The 18,574-nt window shown below is 42.5% G+C and overlaps 1 protein-coding gene across 12 annotated transcripts in view; it reads left to right on the top strand.

Moving 5' to 3' along the window:
* RNF152 (ring finger protein 152) overlaps positions 1-17,221 on the top strand; it is a 67,910-nt gene extending 50,689 nt beyond the window's left edge. For 11 of the 12 annotated variants that reach the window (XM_053247233.1, XM_053247226.1, XM_053247231.1 and 8 more), the window contains one exon: positions 15,831-17,221. In XM_053247233.1, the coding sequence (XP_053103208.1) occupies positions 16,003-16,614 (612 nt within the window). In that variant the 5' untranslated portion in view covers positions 15,831-16,002 and the 3' untranslated portion in view covers positions 16,615-17,221. Of the gene's footprint in view, positions 1-7,258; positions 7,401-15,830 lie in introns of those variants that run through there. The other variant, XM_053247237.1, reaches the window with a different exon arrangement.
* Positions 17,222-18,574: the final 1,353 nt, after the last annotated feature.

The following is an 18,574-nucleotide window of genomic DNA, read 5'->3' as shown; positions in this document are numbered from 1 at the left end:
TTTCAAGAGTGAAGACCAAGAAGGCACTGCAAATTGATCTAATGCATATTTGTTTTAACTGAGGTCTTCAGGATCAGAGTCCCTAGCGATCATATTGATTTATGTACTTATCCATTCATCCTCCTTGAAGAGGAGTGTGGGTTGGCTGGATTAGATTGTGACAAATAACTAAATCTGTTTATCATGAGCAACTTTGCAGATTTTCATATTCTTGTTTTGCAGCCCTTTTGGCATTGTAGGATTTCTACATGCTCCCTCTTTATATAGGTTTAGTGCATGGTTAGAGGATCGCTATAGTTGACAGTATGAGACTGCAGTGGGGTGTATTGGTATAGGCTGATCATTAAAGTATATAGAGGTCCCAACCCATCCTAGGGCAAGGACATAGCTACTGAAAGGTAAGAAGCCAGGATATCCATTGGGAGAAAATACAGACACACAGCAAGCAGTGGTAAACGAGGGCAACCCCATCTAGGTCAGATTATGGAAATCAAATGTTGAAGTTAATGGAGGCTGGCCAGCATCTCTGGAAATTGGGGAAGGGGCAAACAGTATCAGTAACAAAAGAGCCCATGTTGGTAAAATAAGGCAGAAAAATCAAGACCATTCAAGGAGAAGCTTTAAAGACTTTGCTTTGATAGTATATGCCCTGTCATCCCTTGCAGATTATAATCAACAAGCAAAACCTGTGGGGAATATATTGTGTGTGTGTGAGAGAGAGATTTGAAGAAAATACTCCAGTGAATATTTTTCTTTGACTGCTCCTCTCTTCTGCAAGCATAATCTATATAAGACCACTTTTTGGCCAGTTTGAAAGCTTTCTCTTAAATTCCTGTATAGATTCATAGTCCCCTGCAAGATTGTGTGCGGCTTTCTGCATTAGCTGTTTGCCCATTTCACAGCAGTTAAGCATCTCATTTTTGTCTCTATTGCCAGGGTGTCTCTTTGATGCATGTGCTCCACACACTACACCTACTGAGTTTTTGCTTTCACTGCTTTTTTCTGCTGCCACCACTTTAATGTTTTGGCTGTGTTTACCCATTTAAAAATAAGAATGAAAAATGCATTGACACTGTTGCTTAACACAGCACTATTGATTTATTAGCAGCAGGTTTCCTTTCTGCATTACAAATGCTTGTTGAATTCCTGCACTTCTGTACTTTGATTCAAAACTGTTCGAGGTCCACTAAGCTCTTACAACCTGGTTAAAGCAAACCTGTTTTCTCTTACACAGCCATTTTTTTCCAGTGGAGAAAGATACAAGTGCATAATATATAAAAGCACTCTCAGCTACAACTTAACTCTCCTTTAAAAATGAAAGGATTTTCAGAATTCCTAATAACACACACCAGACCTGCACAAATGATTCTGTTTGCTTTCAGTACTTGGTCACAACTGCAGTCAGTAAATAAACAGGATAAGGGGGGGAATCAAATGCAGCCACTGAAAAATTGAAATGCGACTTGCACTGAAATGGGAATATTTAAACTGAATGATTGATGGTATGGAGAGTTGAGTTACAACCAGATGTGGTTTGTTAATAGGCAATTAACTTCTTAGTTTTGTAAGTATTTTTTAATGTGTATATGTGTAGCAACCTGCCTGGGTTTTTTTGTTTGACATAAATATTCTTTAGTATGTATGTACCTTAGTCATAACCTGATCTGCAACATTAGCAGTAAATATAAATGCTCTCCCATTACGTCTCTTACCTGTAGCTTTTAAGAGAACAGGAGCCTAGCAGCTCAGGGAGCTTTTTATTTGTCTTCAGCCAAAACCAATTGACTGCACGAACTGACCCTCACTCAATTATGCCTCTCCCACTCTTCATGTGTTGCCTCTCCGGTTCTGAAAGGCAAGGCTCTTGGGACACAAGCTACATCTACGTGGCTGAAAATGCCAAAAGTGTTTTGCTGCTCTGTAGTTTATTGAGGAAGCCAGTGCTGCCTCTGCAGCAGTCTCGCAACACCACCTTCTCGGAAGCAGATTGCTGCTCTTCAGCATTGCAGTCTGTGATTGCATTACAGTTTGTTATGTACTATCTACCAAAGAACCACAGGGCTCTGTGGTTGCCAGGAGTCAACATCGACTCAACAGTATACTACTTTTAGATGCGGATACAATGTGGGCAGAAAGCTTGCTTCAGTACTGCTTAATACAAATTGAGGAACTCTGTGGAGGAATAGCAGTTGCCCTGCAGTAGAATGGGGATGGGAAGAGAGGGTTGGTTGACTCCATCAGGGCCAGATTCAAAAGTGTAACTTCTGTAATCTCCCCATTTCTGCAGCAGTAACTGCCAGCTAACCCATGCTAAGATATTTAACTTGCTCCTGCTCTCATAGAAAGACAGCTGACAACAGTTGTACTTCACACCTCTTGTGTGCCACATGTCCCTGAGCACACTGGACTTCTCCATCATCACTGCCCTTGATATGTCTTATCTGTGGCCTACTTCTTCCTTGCCTTGAACCATTATCCTTCATCCCCTGCTATTTCTGTGCAGCAAGACTCTGGTGGGAAGTAGAAGTAGTTCTCCTCTGCATTTGCCACAGCAAAGATGTTTTCTTCAATGCCAGCTGCTTCTGGTCACTTACTGGTAAAGTTGGCTGTGCTTAGCAGATATTTGTATTGGTTCATGCAAACCTGTTGAAATGAGAGTGTGCAGTTTGGTTAGGAATGCATGCAACTGCTGTAATGTTATGTGAACTCAGGAAGGGTGTTATGAAAGGTACATAAAGCTATCCTTTGGGATGTTTCAGACATTACAAAGTAACAGGCATGCCACGGAAAGTGCAATCAACAGGGAGCCATAGCAAATCCTAGCTCCATGAGTGTACCTGTATGATGTTCCAAACACCTGTCACATTTGTACACCTAAATGTGAAAAGTTCACTTAAGTTTTGAGTGTTGTCATTACATGTATAATATGTGAAGAATCACTCAGTTTAGCTTCTTGTGCAGTCAGTACTTATTAGATATTTTCTTTATCAGGGTGTACCATTTATGACTTCATTGTTTCCTTTGGACACAAGCACAGATGTATTACCCCTGCCACTGACCATATGACACACCATTCTGTTCCTACTGTCCTACACTGTACTGCTCCTGAGAGTGAGAATTTTTGACTAATAGAGAGATGAAATATGGTACTAATTAAGGATGTGCATGAGTAGTTCATACACTCTCTTGCGTGCCAGCCATTTGCATGGTCAGCATTGTGTTTCTGACCACGCAAATGGCTGGCACATGTGCGCCATGGTTGTATGTGTGCCGACACCAGTCGGGGCTACTGGAAGGAACATTGCAGCCCCACACGGCTCTTTCTAAAACATACACATCCCTAGTACTAATTGCTACCTATGTAGACTTTTCTTATTCTCCCTGTTTCTAAAACCAGCGTGAATACTTGGGAGCAAGTACTAACTAGTTCTCAGAATCTTATTTTTGTGTAGTGGGAGAGTGGGGATGAAGTCTATACCATAGTGATAGCTGAGGGAATTATTATGCATTATGCTTTTGGTTTGATATCAAAAGAGCTAGGAGGAGAAACTCCCATCAGATCAAATACAGTACAACTGAAATATTCTGAAAAATGTTTGAGGTTCTTCCCCCTGAGGATTGGTTGCTTGAAATGTCGAAAGCCTTCTACATTTACAATATAAACCTTTTTAGGAACACTTGGCCATACCCTCTTCTCTCTCTCTTCAGTATAGCTCCTGTTGCACTGAAGTGTAATGGCTACATCTGAATCTACATAATAAAGATAACATGCAACAATAATCTAGGAAAACTGGTTGGGAAGTGTGGGCTGCATTATAGGAATACAACTTTGACAATGGTCATTTTAGGTTCAGGATCAGATAGTATAAGTCAGTATCCATTCTAAATGTTATATGTGGTGTGGTGATAGAAACATCTCTTATCACTTTACACTGTTAATAAATAGCATCTGTGGGTGCTCTTATCTAGACTGGGACTTCAAACCAGAGGGGGATTTAATCCTTTTCCTGATGAAAATATTATTCCCAGCTGCCATTTACCACAGTACAAAATAAAAATGTGCACATATGTTTTTCCTGACAGGGCAAACAGTAGCTAGAGGTCTGATTTTCATCAAGAAAATGGTTCAGGAGTGGCAGGGAGAAGGATTCACACCATTCTCTTATCATGGTGCTGATCTAAATAATCCCTCCATGGCTGCTATTTACAACTTTAATGCCACATCCAGCATCGCCCTGAGTCTTTACATGCTAGCAATAATATGGTAGCCCCCACAGTAGACACTATTATTCTCACCCTTCCAAGATAGTTTGGTTGCATGATTATGCAACAGATTAGGCCGTTAACAGGTTGAACTGCCTTCTTCATTTAGTCCTTTTAGTTTCCTTCCTTATGCTCTTCTTGCTTGTGTTGTTTCTGCCTTCCCCATTCACCCACCCCCACACTGACCCAGAAGTTCCAGCTTTATTCCTAAAGAGGCTATCTGGGTTTGACCTTTGCTGGCTGTCTTGATCCTTTGTTCCTGTTGTCCATTTTAGCTTGGTCCCTGGTTTGCCACAGCTTTCTCCATTCTTGACCTCTTAACTGGTTCTCTGACAAGATGTCTTGACTTTCTCTAATTATCGATATGGTAGTTGCTCAGCTTACATCCTGAACTTGACTCTACAAAAGACTGGCCATTTCTTGGGTACAACACAGACTTGACTTAGTATCCATAACTGGAATTTATGATTCTTAAATCTTCAGGCATAGGTCTTGTATAACAGTGGTGTCATAACCCTTTCTGAATGAGCATGCCTCAAGGCAAAGACCAGTGTTGTTTGATCTTGCTTTTGCAACTCTCTGTGGTTGCTGGGGGTGGAATTTTGGCTGCTGACATGCACTAGGCACCAATTCTTAATTGTGTTTATGTTCTTTCTCTGAGTGTTTAATATACAGTACTGCAGATGTTCTTCAGTTCTTACACTGTTTTCCCCCTCACCAGCATTCACCATGTGTGTTGAATGTGCAGTGTAGCTAATTAACTATGGCCAAAGAATGTCAGTGGGATTCCAAATATAGAGGAATATTGATTCCTTATGTCTCAAAGAAGTTCTACCAGGTGTGTACAATAAAGCTAGTACTACAGTTCTGATATACAACACAGTATAGGTAAAGCATTAAAGTGTATTTATTGTGAAAATCAATATGTGATACTAGGGAGATAGTGTGACTAAATTTAAATATTTGCAAGCTCGTTACAATGACGGAGTAGTGCTTCTAATGTATGAGATGGTCATGGAATTCAGTTCCCTAGATCTTGACTAGTAGGATGGGAAAAACCTCTGCCAGGGAGATGCTGAGCATATATAGTTTCAGTGAAGACTGATGCTACTGGGCTAGATGTCAAAGGCATATCTTAAATGGGTGTTTAATTTTATACCTAAATGCATAGACATATTTGCAAACATATATTACTTTAGAACAGGGCTGCACAGCCTTGGCCCTCCAGCTGTTTTTGGATTACAACTTCCACAATTCCCAGCCACAGTTGCCAGTAGTCAGGGATGATGGGAGCAGTAGTCCAACATCTGCGGGAGAGCCGAAGTTGTGCAGCCCTGACTTGGAAGCATGGGCTCATGTTCTTGATTTGTAGCCTGAAAAGTGGCCCTCTGAATACGATATCTCCTTACAATTCCTACACTTCATCCCTGAATAATAGTTCTCTCTATGAGGATCCACCTTCTTTTGCTTCAGATATTTGTTGAGGTTGATATGCTTAGAATTGGTGAAGATTTATTGAACGTTTCTCCAGCCCTTTTCAAATCTGTAGAAAGTGTTTCCCCTTCTTCCTCCCTTGCAACCTCATATGCTCCTCAGTCATAATCTGTGTGAGGTAGGAGGTCTTTAGCATAGAAGAGTATAACTAGCACAAGGGACATCTGTAGCAGTGCCTAGATGCTCTTGCATTCTTGTTATCACATCTCCTTCTGCCTCTTCTTTGTCCAGGTGGGCTTCTAGTTTTGAAATGTTGTTTCCTTTTCCTTCTTTGGCTCTTTACTTCTAACTTGGTGGTTTCCCCCTTCACTCCTTGTTACACTTCAATGGTTGATAAATCATGTGGATATGGCAAAGGCCTTCTTCCTCTAAGAAACCTTTCCTAATCATTTTGTAGTGACTTTATCACCTTCAGAGCAAAAGGATGAATTGTGCCTCAGGTGTGAGGATGGTGTAATTCCTTTTCTGCAACCTCTATCTTTTTTGCTTGAACAAGAACACCCAGACTTGAAGGCTTGCATTTCATTCTCCTTTCTTCATTTTTGTTTTTCACTGACACACTTCCTTTCTCTCCCTTTTTTCTCCTCCTCTTTAAAAAAAGATACAAAAACTTTAAAACAGGTAAGTGTTTATGCAGCTGGTGTGGCCCTTCTCTGCTTCGGATGTGAGGATCAAGACTCACCAGTTAAAGGAAGCCCAGTGCAGTAGAACAGTGGTTTTCAAATGATGTTCATGGGAACATCAACAAGAATATTAGTAATGGCAGACAAGCTTTTTGGCAACAGTAGAAAAAGTTTTCTTTTAAGATTTCCCTCGGATGTGCTACTGCAGAAGGAGGGTTGGGCTTGTTTTCAGGTGCATCCTTATTCCATGTGGGGGTGATAGCGAACTCCAGCAAGCCTAGCCAATGCCATTTGCAAATGCAGTATGTGCCAAGACATGTTCCAGAATCCTCTGAAACACACAGAGGATCCTCAGTAGATAAGTTGACATGGAAAGCATTCTTTGAAGTAGAAAGCTTTGAAAACCATTGTAGTAGGACATTCAGGGGCCAATTCAGACAATATGTAACTTAGTGGAGGTATTGTTTGAACTAGCTTGGAGATTGGGCTATTGTGTGCACACACAGACACTTACAAATCTGTATATCTAAGCAATTGACTTCCCTTCATTATTCTGGTAAACTGAATTATGGGCTGAAGAAAGAACTAAACTCCGCTTATGGAATCTGTCAGTTGGAATCCTGTTACTAAGTACATACTGTATTTAGAATGCCAAATAATGAAGTAAATGAAAAATCAGAGACCTTTCCTCTCACTAGTATGGATTAATTTATATAACAAGCAATATCCTTCAGCCTAAAAGCTTAAGATCACTGCTAAGTTATCTTCAGTGGAAAAAAAAAAGGGTGGGGGGCACTTCCTCAGGAAATCATGTTTGTGTATGATTGAGTAAGTTTAGCAACCTTGCTCACAGACACAGGAAAACCGAGCAGAGTGGCAAACAGTTAAACCTCTTGTTTTATGGAGCTTCGTTTCCTTCAGTGTTGGTGAGCATGAGACAGAACATGGTTGTAGCATGGAACAGCACAGTGTGAAGTGTGTGTGTGTGTGTCTTCTCTGGACTGCTGAACTCATTGCAAGGTACGATATATATTTAAGTTGTTTCACCTTGAGAGTTGTTCAGAACTCTTCTGTAAGAGGTTGGCTACTATAACATGCCATGATTCAAGCTGATTCCAGCTCCGTTAGTCTGTGACCTATATTGGTGAGGAGTGAGTTTGTAAAGAGATTTACTTTGATCGAGATTTTGTTTTCAGAATCTTCATCCATCTACTGTATTTATGGCTGGTATTTCTGAAAAGAATACAAAAACTGGATGGCAAGCCAGGCAGACAAGTGCTGTTCATGAAGCTGAGTTTTCAAGTGAAACAGAGGTTATTAGGGATGTGCATGGAACCAGGCGGGGGCAGTTCGATGGCGGGGGGGCTGCTTTAGGAGCGGGGGAGGGTGCACTTACTCCTCCTTCCGCTCTTCCCCCGCCGACGCTCCTTTTTTCCGAAGTTCATTGGGGCGGCAGCATACCGCCCTGCTGCCCTGTTGCCCCCGTTTACCAGATACAACCGGAAATTGTACGATCAGTGATCGCAGTCACTGATTGTGAGTCACCACGGTGCAGTTCTGCACTCCGGCAACTTGCGAGTAGATCCCCGACCAGGACGCAACAGCAAGCCTCCCAGCCTCGGGGGTCTCCCTGGAAGGCCCCGTGCACTTTTGTGGGGCATCCTGGGACATCCAGGGGCCGGGTGGCCTCCGATCCCTGCTGCCCCTACTGGCTCCTTGATGGAGCTGGTAGTCGTGTGTGCAGCCAATGTGGCCGCCAAGGGCTCAACTGCTGCTCGTGTGCGAGGAGAGTGGGCTTGACCTGCTCTCCCCGCCAAACTCCGATCGTGTGTAGAGCTTCATAGAATTGTAAAAGGAATGGAAATCACCTCTGTTTAAGACAGGTAACAGTGCAATAGTAAAGGGTGAAACAACTTAAATGAATGGCACTTTTAGTGAACTCCTGGGAGCTACTCCGCTTACCGGATGTCACCAACAAAAGTGGATGATATAGCACCCTTCTGCCCATTTTTCTCCACTACATATTATGTTAAAATAGTTTAAATGCTGTTGTAAACAAATATAATTCTGGCCTAATTACATATTTTAGATGCAAAAGTCTCAAAGCAGCCTTGAAATAAGTACACAAAAAGTTACTAACTCTCACATTTTTTATTAGCTGCCTGCCCAAACATACTGCCCATGAGTAATTTGTGATATAAAAGGAAAAACAAAATAGCTTTTTGTTGAGCTTCCCTGCCTAGTCACCTAGAGGAGATTCTCACTTACCAAAGGCAGGTTGCTGTTTACAGCGTTGTCAGAAAATGACTAGAATAAATCTCCCTTCTTCTTGTCGCTGTTGTTTACAGTCCTTCCTTCTACAGAGGGGAATAAATGCATTCATGTTTGTATGCTGCTGAGATAGTATTGGCAATTAGAGCCGCAAGAAAGCCTATAAATAAGGTGTGCCATTTTCTCTGTGGAGGATATTTGGAGCAAACACTTAACCTGTATGAGCTAAAAACAGCAGCAAATCCCTTTAGCTTCAGGATAAATGAAACCCAAGCTCCATTCCCAAGCTCTTGGTGGCAACATGTTGACTTGCATTATTTTCCTTCTATTGTGAATTTGAAAAAGTTCCAGACAGACACTTGCTGTGTTGATCTTAGTGCACATGATTCTGATAATGAATTTCGCTGTTGAGAACTCATGCCACCTTCCTTCTCCCCTTCCACCCTTTTGAACTCCCTTCTTTCCCTCCCCCTACAGCCTTAGGGTAACAAATATTGTCATAAATCATATATGGTCTGTAATGGTTTGTTTGGGGAGTTTCCTTAATGAACCTTGCATGGGTAAAGGTGAAGCATTCTACCAGGCTGTCTTGCTGAAAGTGTGATATTAACCTTGCAGAATAATGATGTATATGAATGCAGTAGCTTGTCCAAAGTTTGCAACTTCAGCATTAATCGTGACCATGTTAGCAGTCTATTTTATGGCTTGGGGCTGGCATGCTATGTAGTGAATGGCATTTAAATTTCAGGAATAGTATAGCTTAAAAAATTAGCTTAAACCTTAAGTAGAACTGCAGGGAGATTTGTCTGTATTGTCTCCAGAACTCAAAAGTATTGAAGTTGATGTGGGGGAAAATTCAACTGAAAAGGATCAGATCCCAGATTATTAGCATCATGTGCATGATTACTCATTCTAGTGATAGAGTAGTAGAACTCTTAAAGGTGATTACCACAAGACCATCTAGTGATTCTGAGCCTGACCAGATTTAAATTATTGTATTGAACATATAAAGTGTGCCGTCAAGTCGATTTCGACTACTGGTGCTCACAGAGTCCTGTGCTTTTGGTAGAATACAGGAGGGGTTTACCATTGCCTCCTCCCATGCAGTATGAGATGATGCCTTTCAGCATCTTCCTATACTGCTGCTGCCCAATATAGTACCAGAGGGGATTCGAACTGGCAACCTTTGGCTTGTTAGTCAAGCATTTCCCACCTAATGGTGCAGCGGGGAAATGTTTGACTAACAAGCAGAAGGTTGCCAGTTCAAATCCCCACTGGTACTATATCAGACTGCAGTGATATAGGAAAATTCTGAAAGGCATAATCTCATACTGCACGGGAGATGGCAATGGTAAATTCCTCCTGTATTCTACCAAAAGAAATCCGCAGGGCTTTGTGGGCATCAGGAGTCGAAATTGACTTGACGGCACACTTTACCTTTACCTTTTTTGAACATACAGCTTGCTTCAGTTCAAAACAACTTGTTTTGATTTGTCTAACCATATGTCCTGTTAGAATTCAGTTAAATTGGATACAGTGGTGGCCCAAGCCTCGCTGACACCTAAGACAATGCAAAAGCTCCTTAGATCTTCTTGTTTCATGTGCCTTGCAGCTGTTCCTGCCCCTCCAACCGAGATCACTTCCTGCTCTTCCATCCCCAGCACTCTACTAGCCTTATGACTAGGGATGTGCACGAACAATCTCCTTTTCTGGAGTGCTGAACTGGTTCGGATCGGAATGCTGGCGTTCGAGCTGGTTCGGAAGCAGCGGGGTTTACCTTTAAGGGGCAGGAAGGGTGCCCATCCCTGCTCCACCGGCGCTCTCCCCAAAAGCATTGGGACAGGGCTGCAGCATACCTCCCCGTACCCCCAGTCAGCGTCGTACTGGAAATGGCCGCATGTGCACAACACTGACTAGGGCTGTAGGGAGGTATGCTGCAGCCCCGTGCCAACGTTTTTGGGGAGAGTGGGGGAAAGCAGCGGGCCAGAGATGGGCACTCTCCTTGCCCCTTAAAGGTAACCCCCTCCCTGCCTTCCGGGAGCGCACGAACTAGTTTGTGCACATCCCTACTTATTACACTTCCTTCTACTCCCTTTCTTGGCCAGCCAGAGTGGCTGTGAAGAAAAGGAAAAGGGTAAGGAGTGTGCTGGCAGCAGCTAGCACACCACCACCAAGAAATGTTTGGGGGCATGATGGGCCCAGTTCTGGGTTAGCAGAGGTGGCCAGTCCACTGCCTCTCTTAAGTTGCAAACTGAAGCAGTTGCCTCCTGATCAGGTAATGAGTAAAAATGGCTAAAATCCTCCAGAATTATTTACAAGTCCCCAGAGAAAAAATAGTTGCAGGTCAGCGATGGTTGCAGGCCTGTTCTATGTTGGAACAGGTTTGATTTGGCATTCTGATAGAAACTTTACTGCTGGATTGGATGAAGGGCCCACCTTGTTCATAATCTTGTTCCAACAGTGGCCAGGCAAATGCTTTTGGGAAGTCCAAAAGCAAGGTATTGAGAGGTAAACTCCCAGATCAGGTTTAGATAAACAGTTCAGTACATCGTAAAACTGTGTCCCCGGATTGTAGCATTTAAGATTGCAAGTGGGGAATAAGCTGTTGTTTGAATGCCTCCCCATGGGGAAAATAATCTGCATATAGAAAACTAGCATGTTGGCAACAAGGCAAAGCCAGAATCTTTTTATGCACAGGAAGTATTTATGTGTATGCTGTAGGGGACAGTCAACCATTCGGTCTCATACAGTATTGTACAATCCTGAAACAGTTTAGCAGATTGTCTCAATCAGACCTCAGTCAGATGTAATAAAATGGTTGCAGTTAAACCATCTCTGCGGCCTGCTCAGAGTTACTTGCCCACAAAAATATTTACTAGATGGCCTTCTCGTACATGTCCATGACTAATCCTTTGTGGCATATTGACAGCCTGGCTTTAACATTTTACAAAGGTTTCCCTGCCTGGTTGCCTCAAGATTATCCTTATTTGCTGCTAGCAGCCAGGAAAGTGGCTGTTTGCAAGCTTGTTTGTTTTAGATCAAAATGAGGCTCTCTTCAAGCTGCTGGAGAGACTGTTCTTACGATCAGCCAAAACCGGGCTAAGAAAGCCAAGCCGTCTTGGCGGATCATAAGAACCACTGGGAGCTACGTGGCGGCATACCTGCCAAAGAGGCCAGCCTCTTAAATGAGGTTAAGTGAGCAAGCACTCCCTTAGCCCCAATTTTTTTTAAATTGTCTGCCACCACTGGCTGCTTGTAGCTGGGGCTGGAGACTGTGGGGCTCTTGGCTGGCCCCAGGGGATACCCACAATGCATCATGCACTCAGTGATGGCCGGGGGTGGGGCGATGCGTCCTGGCCCCTGACTCTCCGTGTTGCTGGGGAAAACTGGTGTCCATGTGGGCGCATGGTCAGCACAGTTGTCTGTGGGGGAGGTAGGTTTTTAAAGCCTTCCTCTCTGCGTGCCCCAAGCCCTTTCTCACTGATCGTGAGAAAGGGCTCAGAGTATATTATGGCAGGGGCAATGTACATTTGCTTTACAAAACTGACTGAAGCAAATGCTCCTTTCAAGTCTTGTATATGAAATTGCTTGTGTAGAGAAAAATTTTCAATAATTTAACCTCAGTAAGAGTCTCAGGTTCAAATTCAAATGCTAGAAGTTCTACACTGACTTTCTTGCATACATGAACTATGTTCTGCTGCAGCAAGGGTAGTCTTTAATTCTGCTTCTCAACATTGGCGTGCTTTATCTTCCTTCCTCAAGATGTCTATATATTTCTTGTTACCATCTTTATGGGATCCAGTTCTGCATGTTAACAATGAATATGTGCATCAGAGAAAAGGAAAGTCTATGACAAGCAAGTTATTTTCTCTCTCTCTCTCTTTCCCTCCACTCCCCTTTGCTGCTAATGCACCTCTTTCTATTGCTTGGTGTCTTCTGCCCATGGTTTTTCATACTCCGTTAGCTTTTATTAGCATTAATAGATATAGCTCAGCCCTGCAGAGCTTTCAGCTGCTATCAAATCTTCACTAGCCAAGGATATTAATCATGATTCTGGTTGTCTCTGTCTTTTGGTCTCACTTGAGTGTCACTGCCTGCCAGCCCTCCCCTTTCTCCGTCCTTTAAGAGTCCTAAGGATACCCCTGGCAGTCTTCACTAGCTCTGGGTCTCTTCTGTCAGCAACATTTTCTTGGCTGTCATCGGATAATTCAAAGTACTAATGATAAAACAATGTTTTTTGACTGCTGCTGAAGTCAGCTATGCCTCCTATGAAACCCGGCTAGTTCTGTAAAGCTTTGCAGAACTTTGTGATGGGTGGGGAGAGAGAGAAAGACCCACACATAATTTTCAGCATCTGGATTACCTTTGGAACAGTTCTTTGTCATGTTTTATTTGGCATTCTCTCTCTATCTCTCTCCTCTCTGTTGTGCATGCATGTTGAGTAAAACACTGTTTGAAACATCAACCTTTCTTTCATGAAGCCAAACAGTTACAGAAATACATGATCTTTTTTTTTTTTAGGGAGAGCCTCAAAAAAGCCCTCATGCACCCATAGTTTGCCTTGGTTTTTCAGTTGGACATTGGGCTGGGGAGGGATGCATCCAAGCAGACATTTAGCAGATGCAGTTGCCCTAATCACTTCCTAGAGATGCCCCTGATGAATTCCTGCCTGATGCATCTTGGATCAAGGCAAAGTGCGGATGCATGGAACCTCATTTCTAAAACCATCATCATATAACACTGTCCAACGTCTATACAGCTTATATGGTGCGGAAGCTGAGATGGGCACCTTAACTTGCAATTTCCTTTCTTTTTAGAGCACAAGTGAAAATGTAAAGCAGCTTAACTCTCATTTTAAACTGAAGGTTTTTAGATTACTAAATCCATTGTAGAGGGATGCTGTGGAAGAAAGAAGAAACCTACTCCAGCCGTTTAGGAAAAGCCTTTGGAAACTAAGCCCAGTCATTTATTTGGTGTTGCTGCCAGCTTGTCACAGTAGTGTCTGTGTTTGGATTCATATGTGTTTGAGTCTTGTGATTGTTCAAAATGGGGGTTCCACAAAAGCTTCATTCACATGTTAAATGTAGAAGGTACTCCAGGCTCAGTGGGCAGGGAGATATTATCCATTTCTTTCCACTTGCATGACTCAGGTGGTGGGGATATGGCAAGAAATATCTCTGACTTGCTACTTTATGTCTCTTGTGCAGAGTTCATACTTGTGTTTCATTGAAACTATGGTGGTATGCTTAGAGTTGCCATTAGCCTTGGGTATCACATGCATAAAAACAAAGAGAATGTGGGAGCTACCACAACTAGGGAAGGGTAGGTTTGTCAGAATTTTGACCTCTAGAGGCTGTACACTGCATGGCAGCCTTGAGTGCTGTGCACCAGATGGTTAGAAACACCAGTTATTGGGTTCTGCCTAGAGTCATCAAAACTGAGGGGTTATCATAAACTTGGCAGAGTTCAGTACAAGGCTGGCTTGGCATCCTGGGTGCATCTCAGCAACAGAAGGTTTTACAGGGCTGGACTGCATATCTAAGATTGAAACTGTGTCGTATAACATGAGATCAACAGGAAACAGCACTATTTAGCCTCAGATGAAGTTTGAATCATTTATGTGACTGTAACTTGGTACCAACTGAAAGATGAATGCTGAGAAATAATTGTGTTCTGGCTTTCTTGCATGAGAAACAAAACTGTTTGTACAAAGTGCACCACCTACTACTTCTTGGCTTTCCTCCAGTGTGCTGCACAAACTGTGCACCTAGCATACGAGGATCTGCCCCTTGCAGCAGAATAAGGTAGTAGAACTGACTGTGCCACTTCAGATTACAGGTGGAGGAATCACAGTTTTGAATGCTCACTCACGTTAAAAAAGAAAGAATTCTTCCCTGCATGGAGGAAACTAGCAGGGTGAAAGGCTGGGAGAGACTGTTCCTTTGTTCTGGTCTAGATTCCTATTTGTAAAGAGGATTTTTAAACAACAAACAAACGTGGAAGAACATTCACAACTGTGATTCCCCCATTTACTTTCTGAAGTAGTACGGTCCATTCTGCCACTTCATTGTGCTTTATGTTTTGTACCAGCCTGTTTCCATTTTGCTACTCTTCTTGAAATGTATAACAACCTTTTATTTTAATACTCCACTACTTCCTTGGAATATTTTCTTCTTCTTTTTTTAAACTTTAATGTCATTATGTATGCTGCACATTAATACTAAATAAGAGACATGCTATCCTACAAATGAAATATCAGCACTTGGGGGTGGGGGTGGGGAATCATCAAGTCCTCAATGTTTTTCATAATGGCTATGTCTTTATACTAGCTGAATAACCAATGGGTGAATTTGAATGATACTGTCAACCAGCCACCTGTGAGGAGGAGCATGTACATGCATGCCTCTCTATCTACCCCTCTCTATCTGACACACCCTCCCCACATAGTCATGGAGGGTGGGTAGAATGGCCCTAATAGTGCTTAAATAGTACTTTAAAGTATTTTGATCACATGATATGGAGGAGTTCCAACATTCTACATCCTCCACCCCCCTGTGCAACTTCGTGGGGACAAAGGTGCAGTTTGGAGAAGAGATGTATTCACACATTCTTCTCATGGCTGGTCAAACAGTATCATCCAAATTGGCCCAGTGCCCTCTACTTCTCGACTCTTGAAGTTTTAGGGTTTTGTGCACTTAAAGTTATAAATGTTTCAGCTGATACTTTCTGCAGTAGGTGCAGCAAAAAGTGGAGGATGGCAGAGCAGCCCTCCTGCTTAACTATGGAGTTCTAGGTGCCCTTGAACAAAACCACCCCCACTTTTTTCCTTTTTTCTTTGTTACTGACTAAGTAAAGACATGCAGGGCCAGGCTGTTAGTCTGAAAAACTTTCTTCAAATATCTTTATAATAATCAAAGGTGACCATGAGCCTAAGGCTGCCTCTCTCTCTCTCTCTCTCTCTCTCTCTCAAAATGCACCTGACCCATAATATGAAGCTAATATCCTTGGTTTGGCAATACTTATGCCTGATAAATCCCTAGGATGCTAGTTTTTTTAAAATAAAGTTTAAGAATTCGTTTCTATTCCTCTGCATTAATTAAAAGATGTGTTGGGTTTTTTTCCTCAGTACTTCAAGAGACCTCTTATGATTAATTTTGTTCATTTAAATTTTCCTCTCAGATATTGACGGACGCCCAGTCAGATGCTTCCCTACAGACTTCTTATCTCCTTTCGTTTGGTGGTAGAATACAAAGTAGTCATCGTGGGAGTACAGGAGCGACTCTGGGTGTCAGATTTTATACTGGACTGCAAGACAACGTGATATCTCACTCTTTTCAGCATTTGGACAATAATGGAGACTCTGTCCCAGGACACTCTGCTGGAATGTCAGATTTGTTTCAATTACTACAGCCCTCGACGGAGGCCAAAGTTACTGGACTGTAAACACACCTGCTGCTCAGTTTGCCTTCAGCAGATGCGGACCAGCCAGAAGGACCTGAGGTGTCCATGGTGCCGAGGTATCACTAAACTGCCACCTGGGTTTTCTGTCTCCCAGCTGCCAGACGACCCAGAGGTTATTGCTGTGATTGCAATACCCCACACTTCAGAGCACACTCCAGTCTTCATCAAACTTCCTAGCAATGGGTGTTATATGTTGCCCTTACCAATCTCCAAGGAGAGGTCTCTGTTGCCAGGAGACATTGGATGTCGCCTCCTCCCAGGCAGCCAACAGAAGTCTGTCACTGTGGTGACAATCCCAGCTGAGCAGCAGCCATTGCAAGCTGGGAACCCACAGGATGCAGGAGATGAGGAGCAAGATAGGAGGGGCATAGTGAAAAGTTCCACCTGGTCAGGGGTTTGCACTGTCATCCTGGTGGCCTGCGTCCTGGTCTTCCTCCTTGGCATTGTCCTCCACAACATGTCATGCATCTCCAAGCGTTTCACTGTGATCTCCTGCGGCTGAAAGGAGGCTGCCATGGCCATACTCCTGTGGGCTGATTTTAGGGGTTTGGGAGGGTGGTTGTGGTGGCAGGAGGCCACAAGATTAAGCACTGTCATATGGACTGTTCTGCAGTACTGAGTCATTGACACTGGGCAAGCTGGTGAATAGTCTGGCGTCTGCTGTAAAAAGTAGGACAGTGAGACCTGTTAGTGGAATGTGGGGCACGTCCAATGCTTATCTGCTGGTAATGGTATCAAGGAAGACTGCATGCATCACCATAATCACTTAACAAATGAGCTGTAATTTTACAATGATATCATCATGTTAGGAGATTAAAGATGTCTATTTAGCTGGTTCTACTGTACAAGTATAGGACATGATCTCTCCCTCCCTCTCTCCCTCAACAGAGTAGTCGATTTACAAATCAAAATGCTGTATGTTCAAGTAGAAGTAAACATCAGAATTATGGAAGTCAAGCTACCCAGTACTTTTCCAGACGTAGCAAAAGCATAACTCTTTATTTTTAAACAGCAATGGGGGAAATTGTGAAAAGTAAAGTAGTCATTTAGTCAATAAGGCTTTTTGTATCTTTTAAATTGCACATTAATTAAACAGTTTTAAAAATCTGTATTATAGCTATAGAAAGGAAACTTTTTTTAAAAAAAAGCATTGGATGTTTTGGGTGGTGTGTGTGTGTGTGTGTGTGTATGTGAACATTCTGTTATTCTCCTGTAGTTTAAGTGACTTTAAAAAAAAAAATGAAATGAGACCCAAGCAGAGAAGCAATAAAGGGAACTAGGAGGGATAGCTAGATATGTAGCCAAAATGTATATATGTAATGCTACTTGAAAATGAAAACAGCTTGACATGCTGTTTCAAGCGCACATAATGGGTGTGTGAGGTATCTTTCTCAAGAACCTGTGCTTCCGGAATCAGCAAAGAGATGGCATAATCCAAGGTACAGGCTGACTTTTTCTGTAAGAGTGACAGAGTGAATGACTTTTTGAAAGCTTTTGTTCACATCAGGTTGCCTGTTGTTTTGAATGCAAGTTGAAGCTGCATTATTGAAGGAAGGATAACTTAAATGTAATTCTGAAGCTTCTTATTCATTGTTGCAACTGTGAGATGCTAATAGAGGTGATGGCTATGATACAGAGTACAAATAAAGCAGTTATGTGGCACCTCCTACTATTTACAATTTACAATAAAAGTTTGTTATACAAGGGGATAAATAGTGAAATGGAGGCAGACAATAAAGATAATCCAGTACTGTAAAGAAAAAGAAAAAGGAAAAAAAAAAACCAGGGGAAATTATCTCCTAAAGGAGGTTCAGTGGAAAGACTGTCTCCCTATCCAAAACCCTGTTAGATGGATATGAATTCCCAAGATGAGAATTGGCCTGACTTCTGAAGATGGGCATCGGTCCATTGAATCCTTTCATGCAACTCAGCAAAACTTAACTATTATTTGGGGGAAATGTAATATAAGCAAGGTGGGAGTATAGTTTTGAAACTGGTAGGGCACAGCCTGCTGTGACTGATCATGTGAGAAAAAGCGTGAAACTTGCTTTAAGTGGCAGACTGTCTGGACAACCAGGATTACCAAGGTTGTTCACCAGCTTGCTGACTTTCTTGGGTTAATATCTGTCTGTTGGGAATTTTGAACTCTGCACAAGAAAAGGACTGTATGTTTGACTACTTATCTTAAGGTGAAACAAAGGAAAGCCAGGAGCATGTTAATCGAAACTGTAGTCTTAGCTCCTGGATTGAAAGCCCATCGACCTAAAAGTGGCACAGTTCTCTCTAACCAAGAACGAGCAAATGGAGGTACCCTTATGCCTTTCTCAATCCCATTTTTTTCTGCGCAAGAAGGTAAACTTTTTACTCACTCCCCATTTCCTTCACATTAATATAGTGCTGGCAGTTGTGTGCTTCTCCATTTGTTCGGTGTTGATGGAAGCCTTTGGGATAACCTCTTCCCC

The sequence above is a fragment of the Hemicordylus capensis genome, chromosome 4, assembly GCF_027244095.1.
Source record: "Hemicordylus capensis ecotype Gifberg chromosome 4, rHemCap1.1.pri, whole genome shotgun sequence".
Taxonomy (NCBI): domain Eukaryota; kingdom Metazoa; phylum Chordata; class Lepidosauria; order Squamata; family Cordylidae; genus Hemicordylus; species Hemicordylus capensis.
This window is presented reverse-complemented; position numbering and strand designations above follow the sequence as displayed.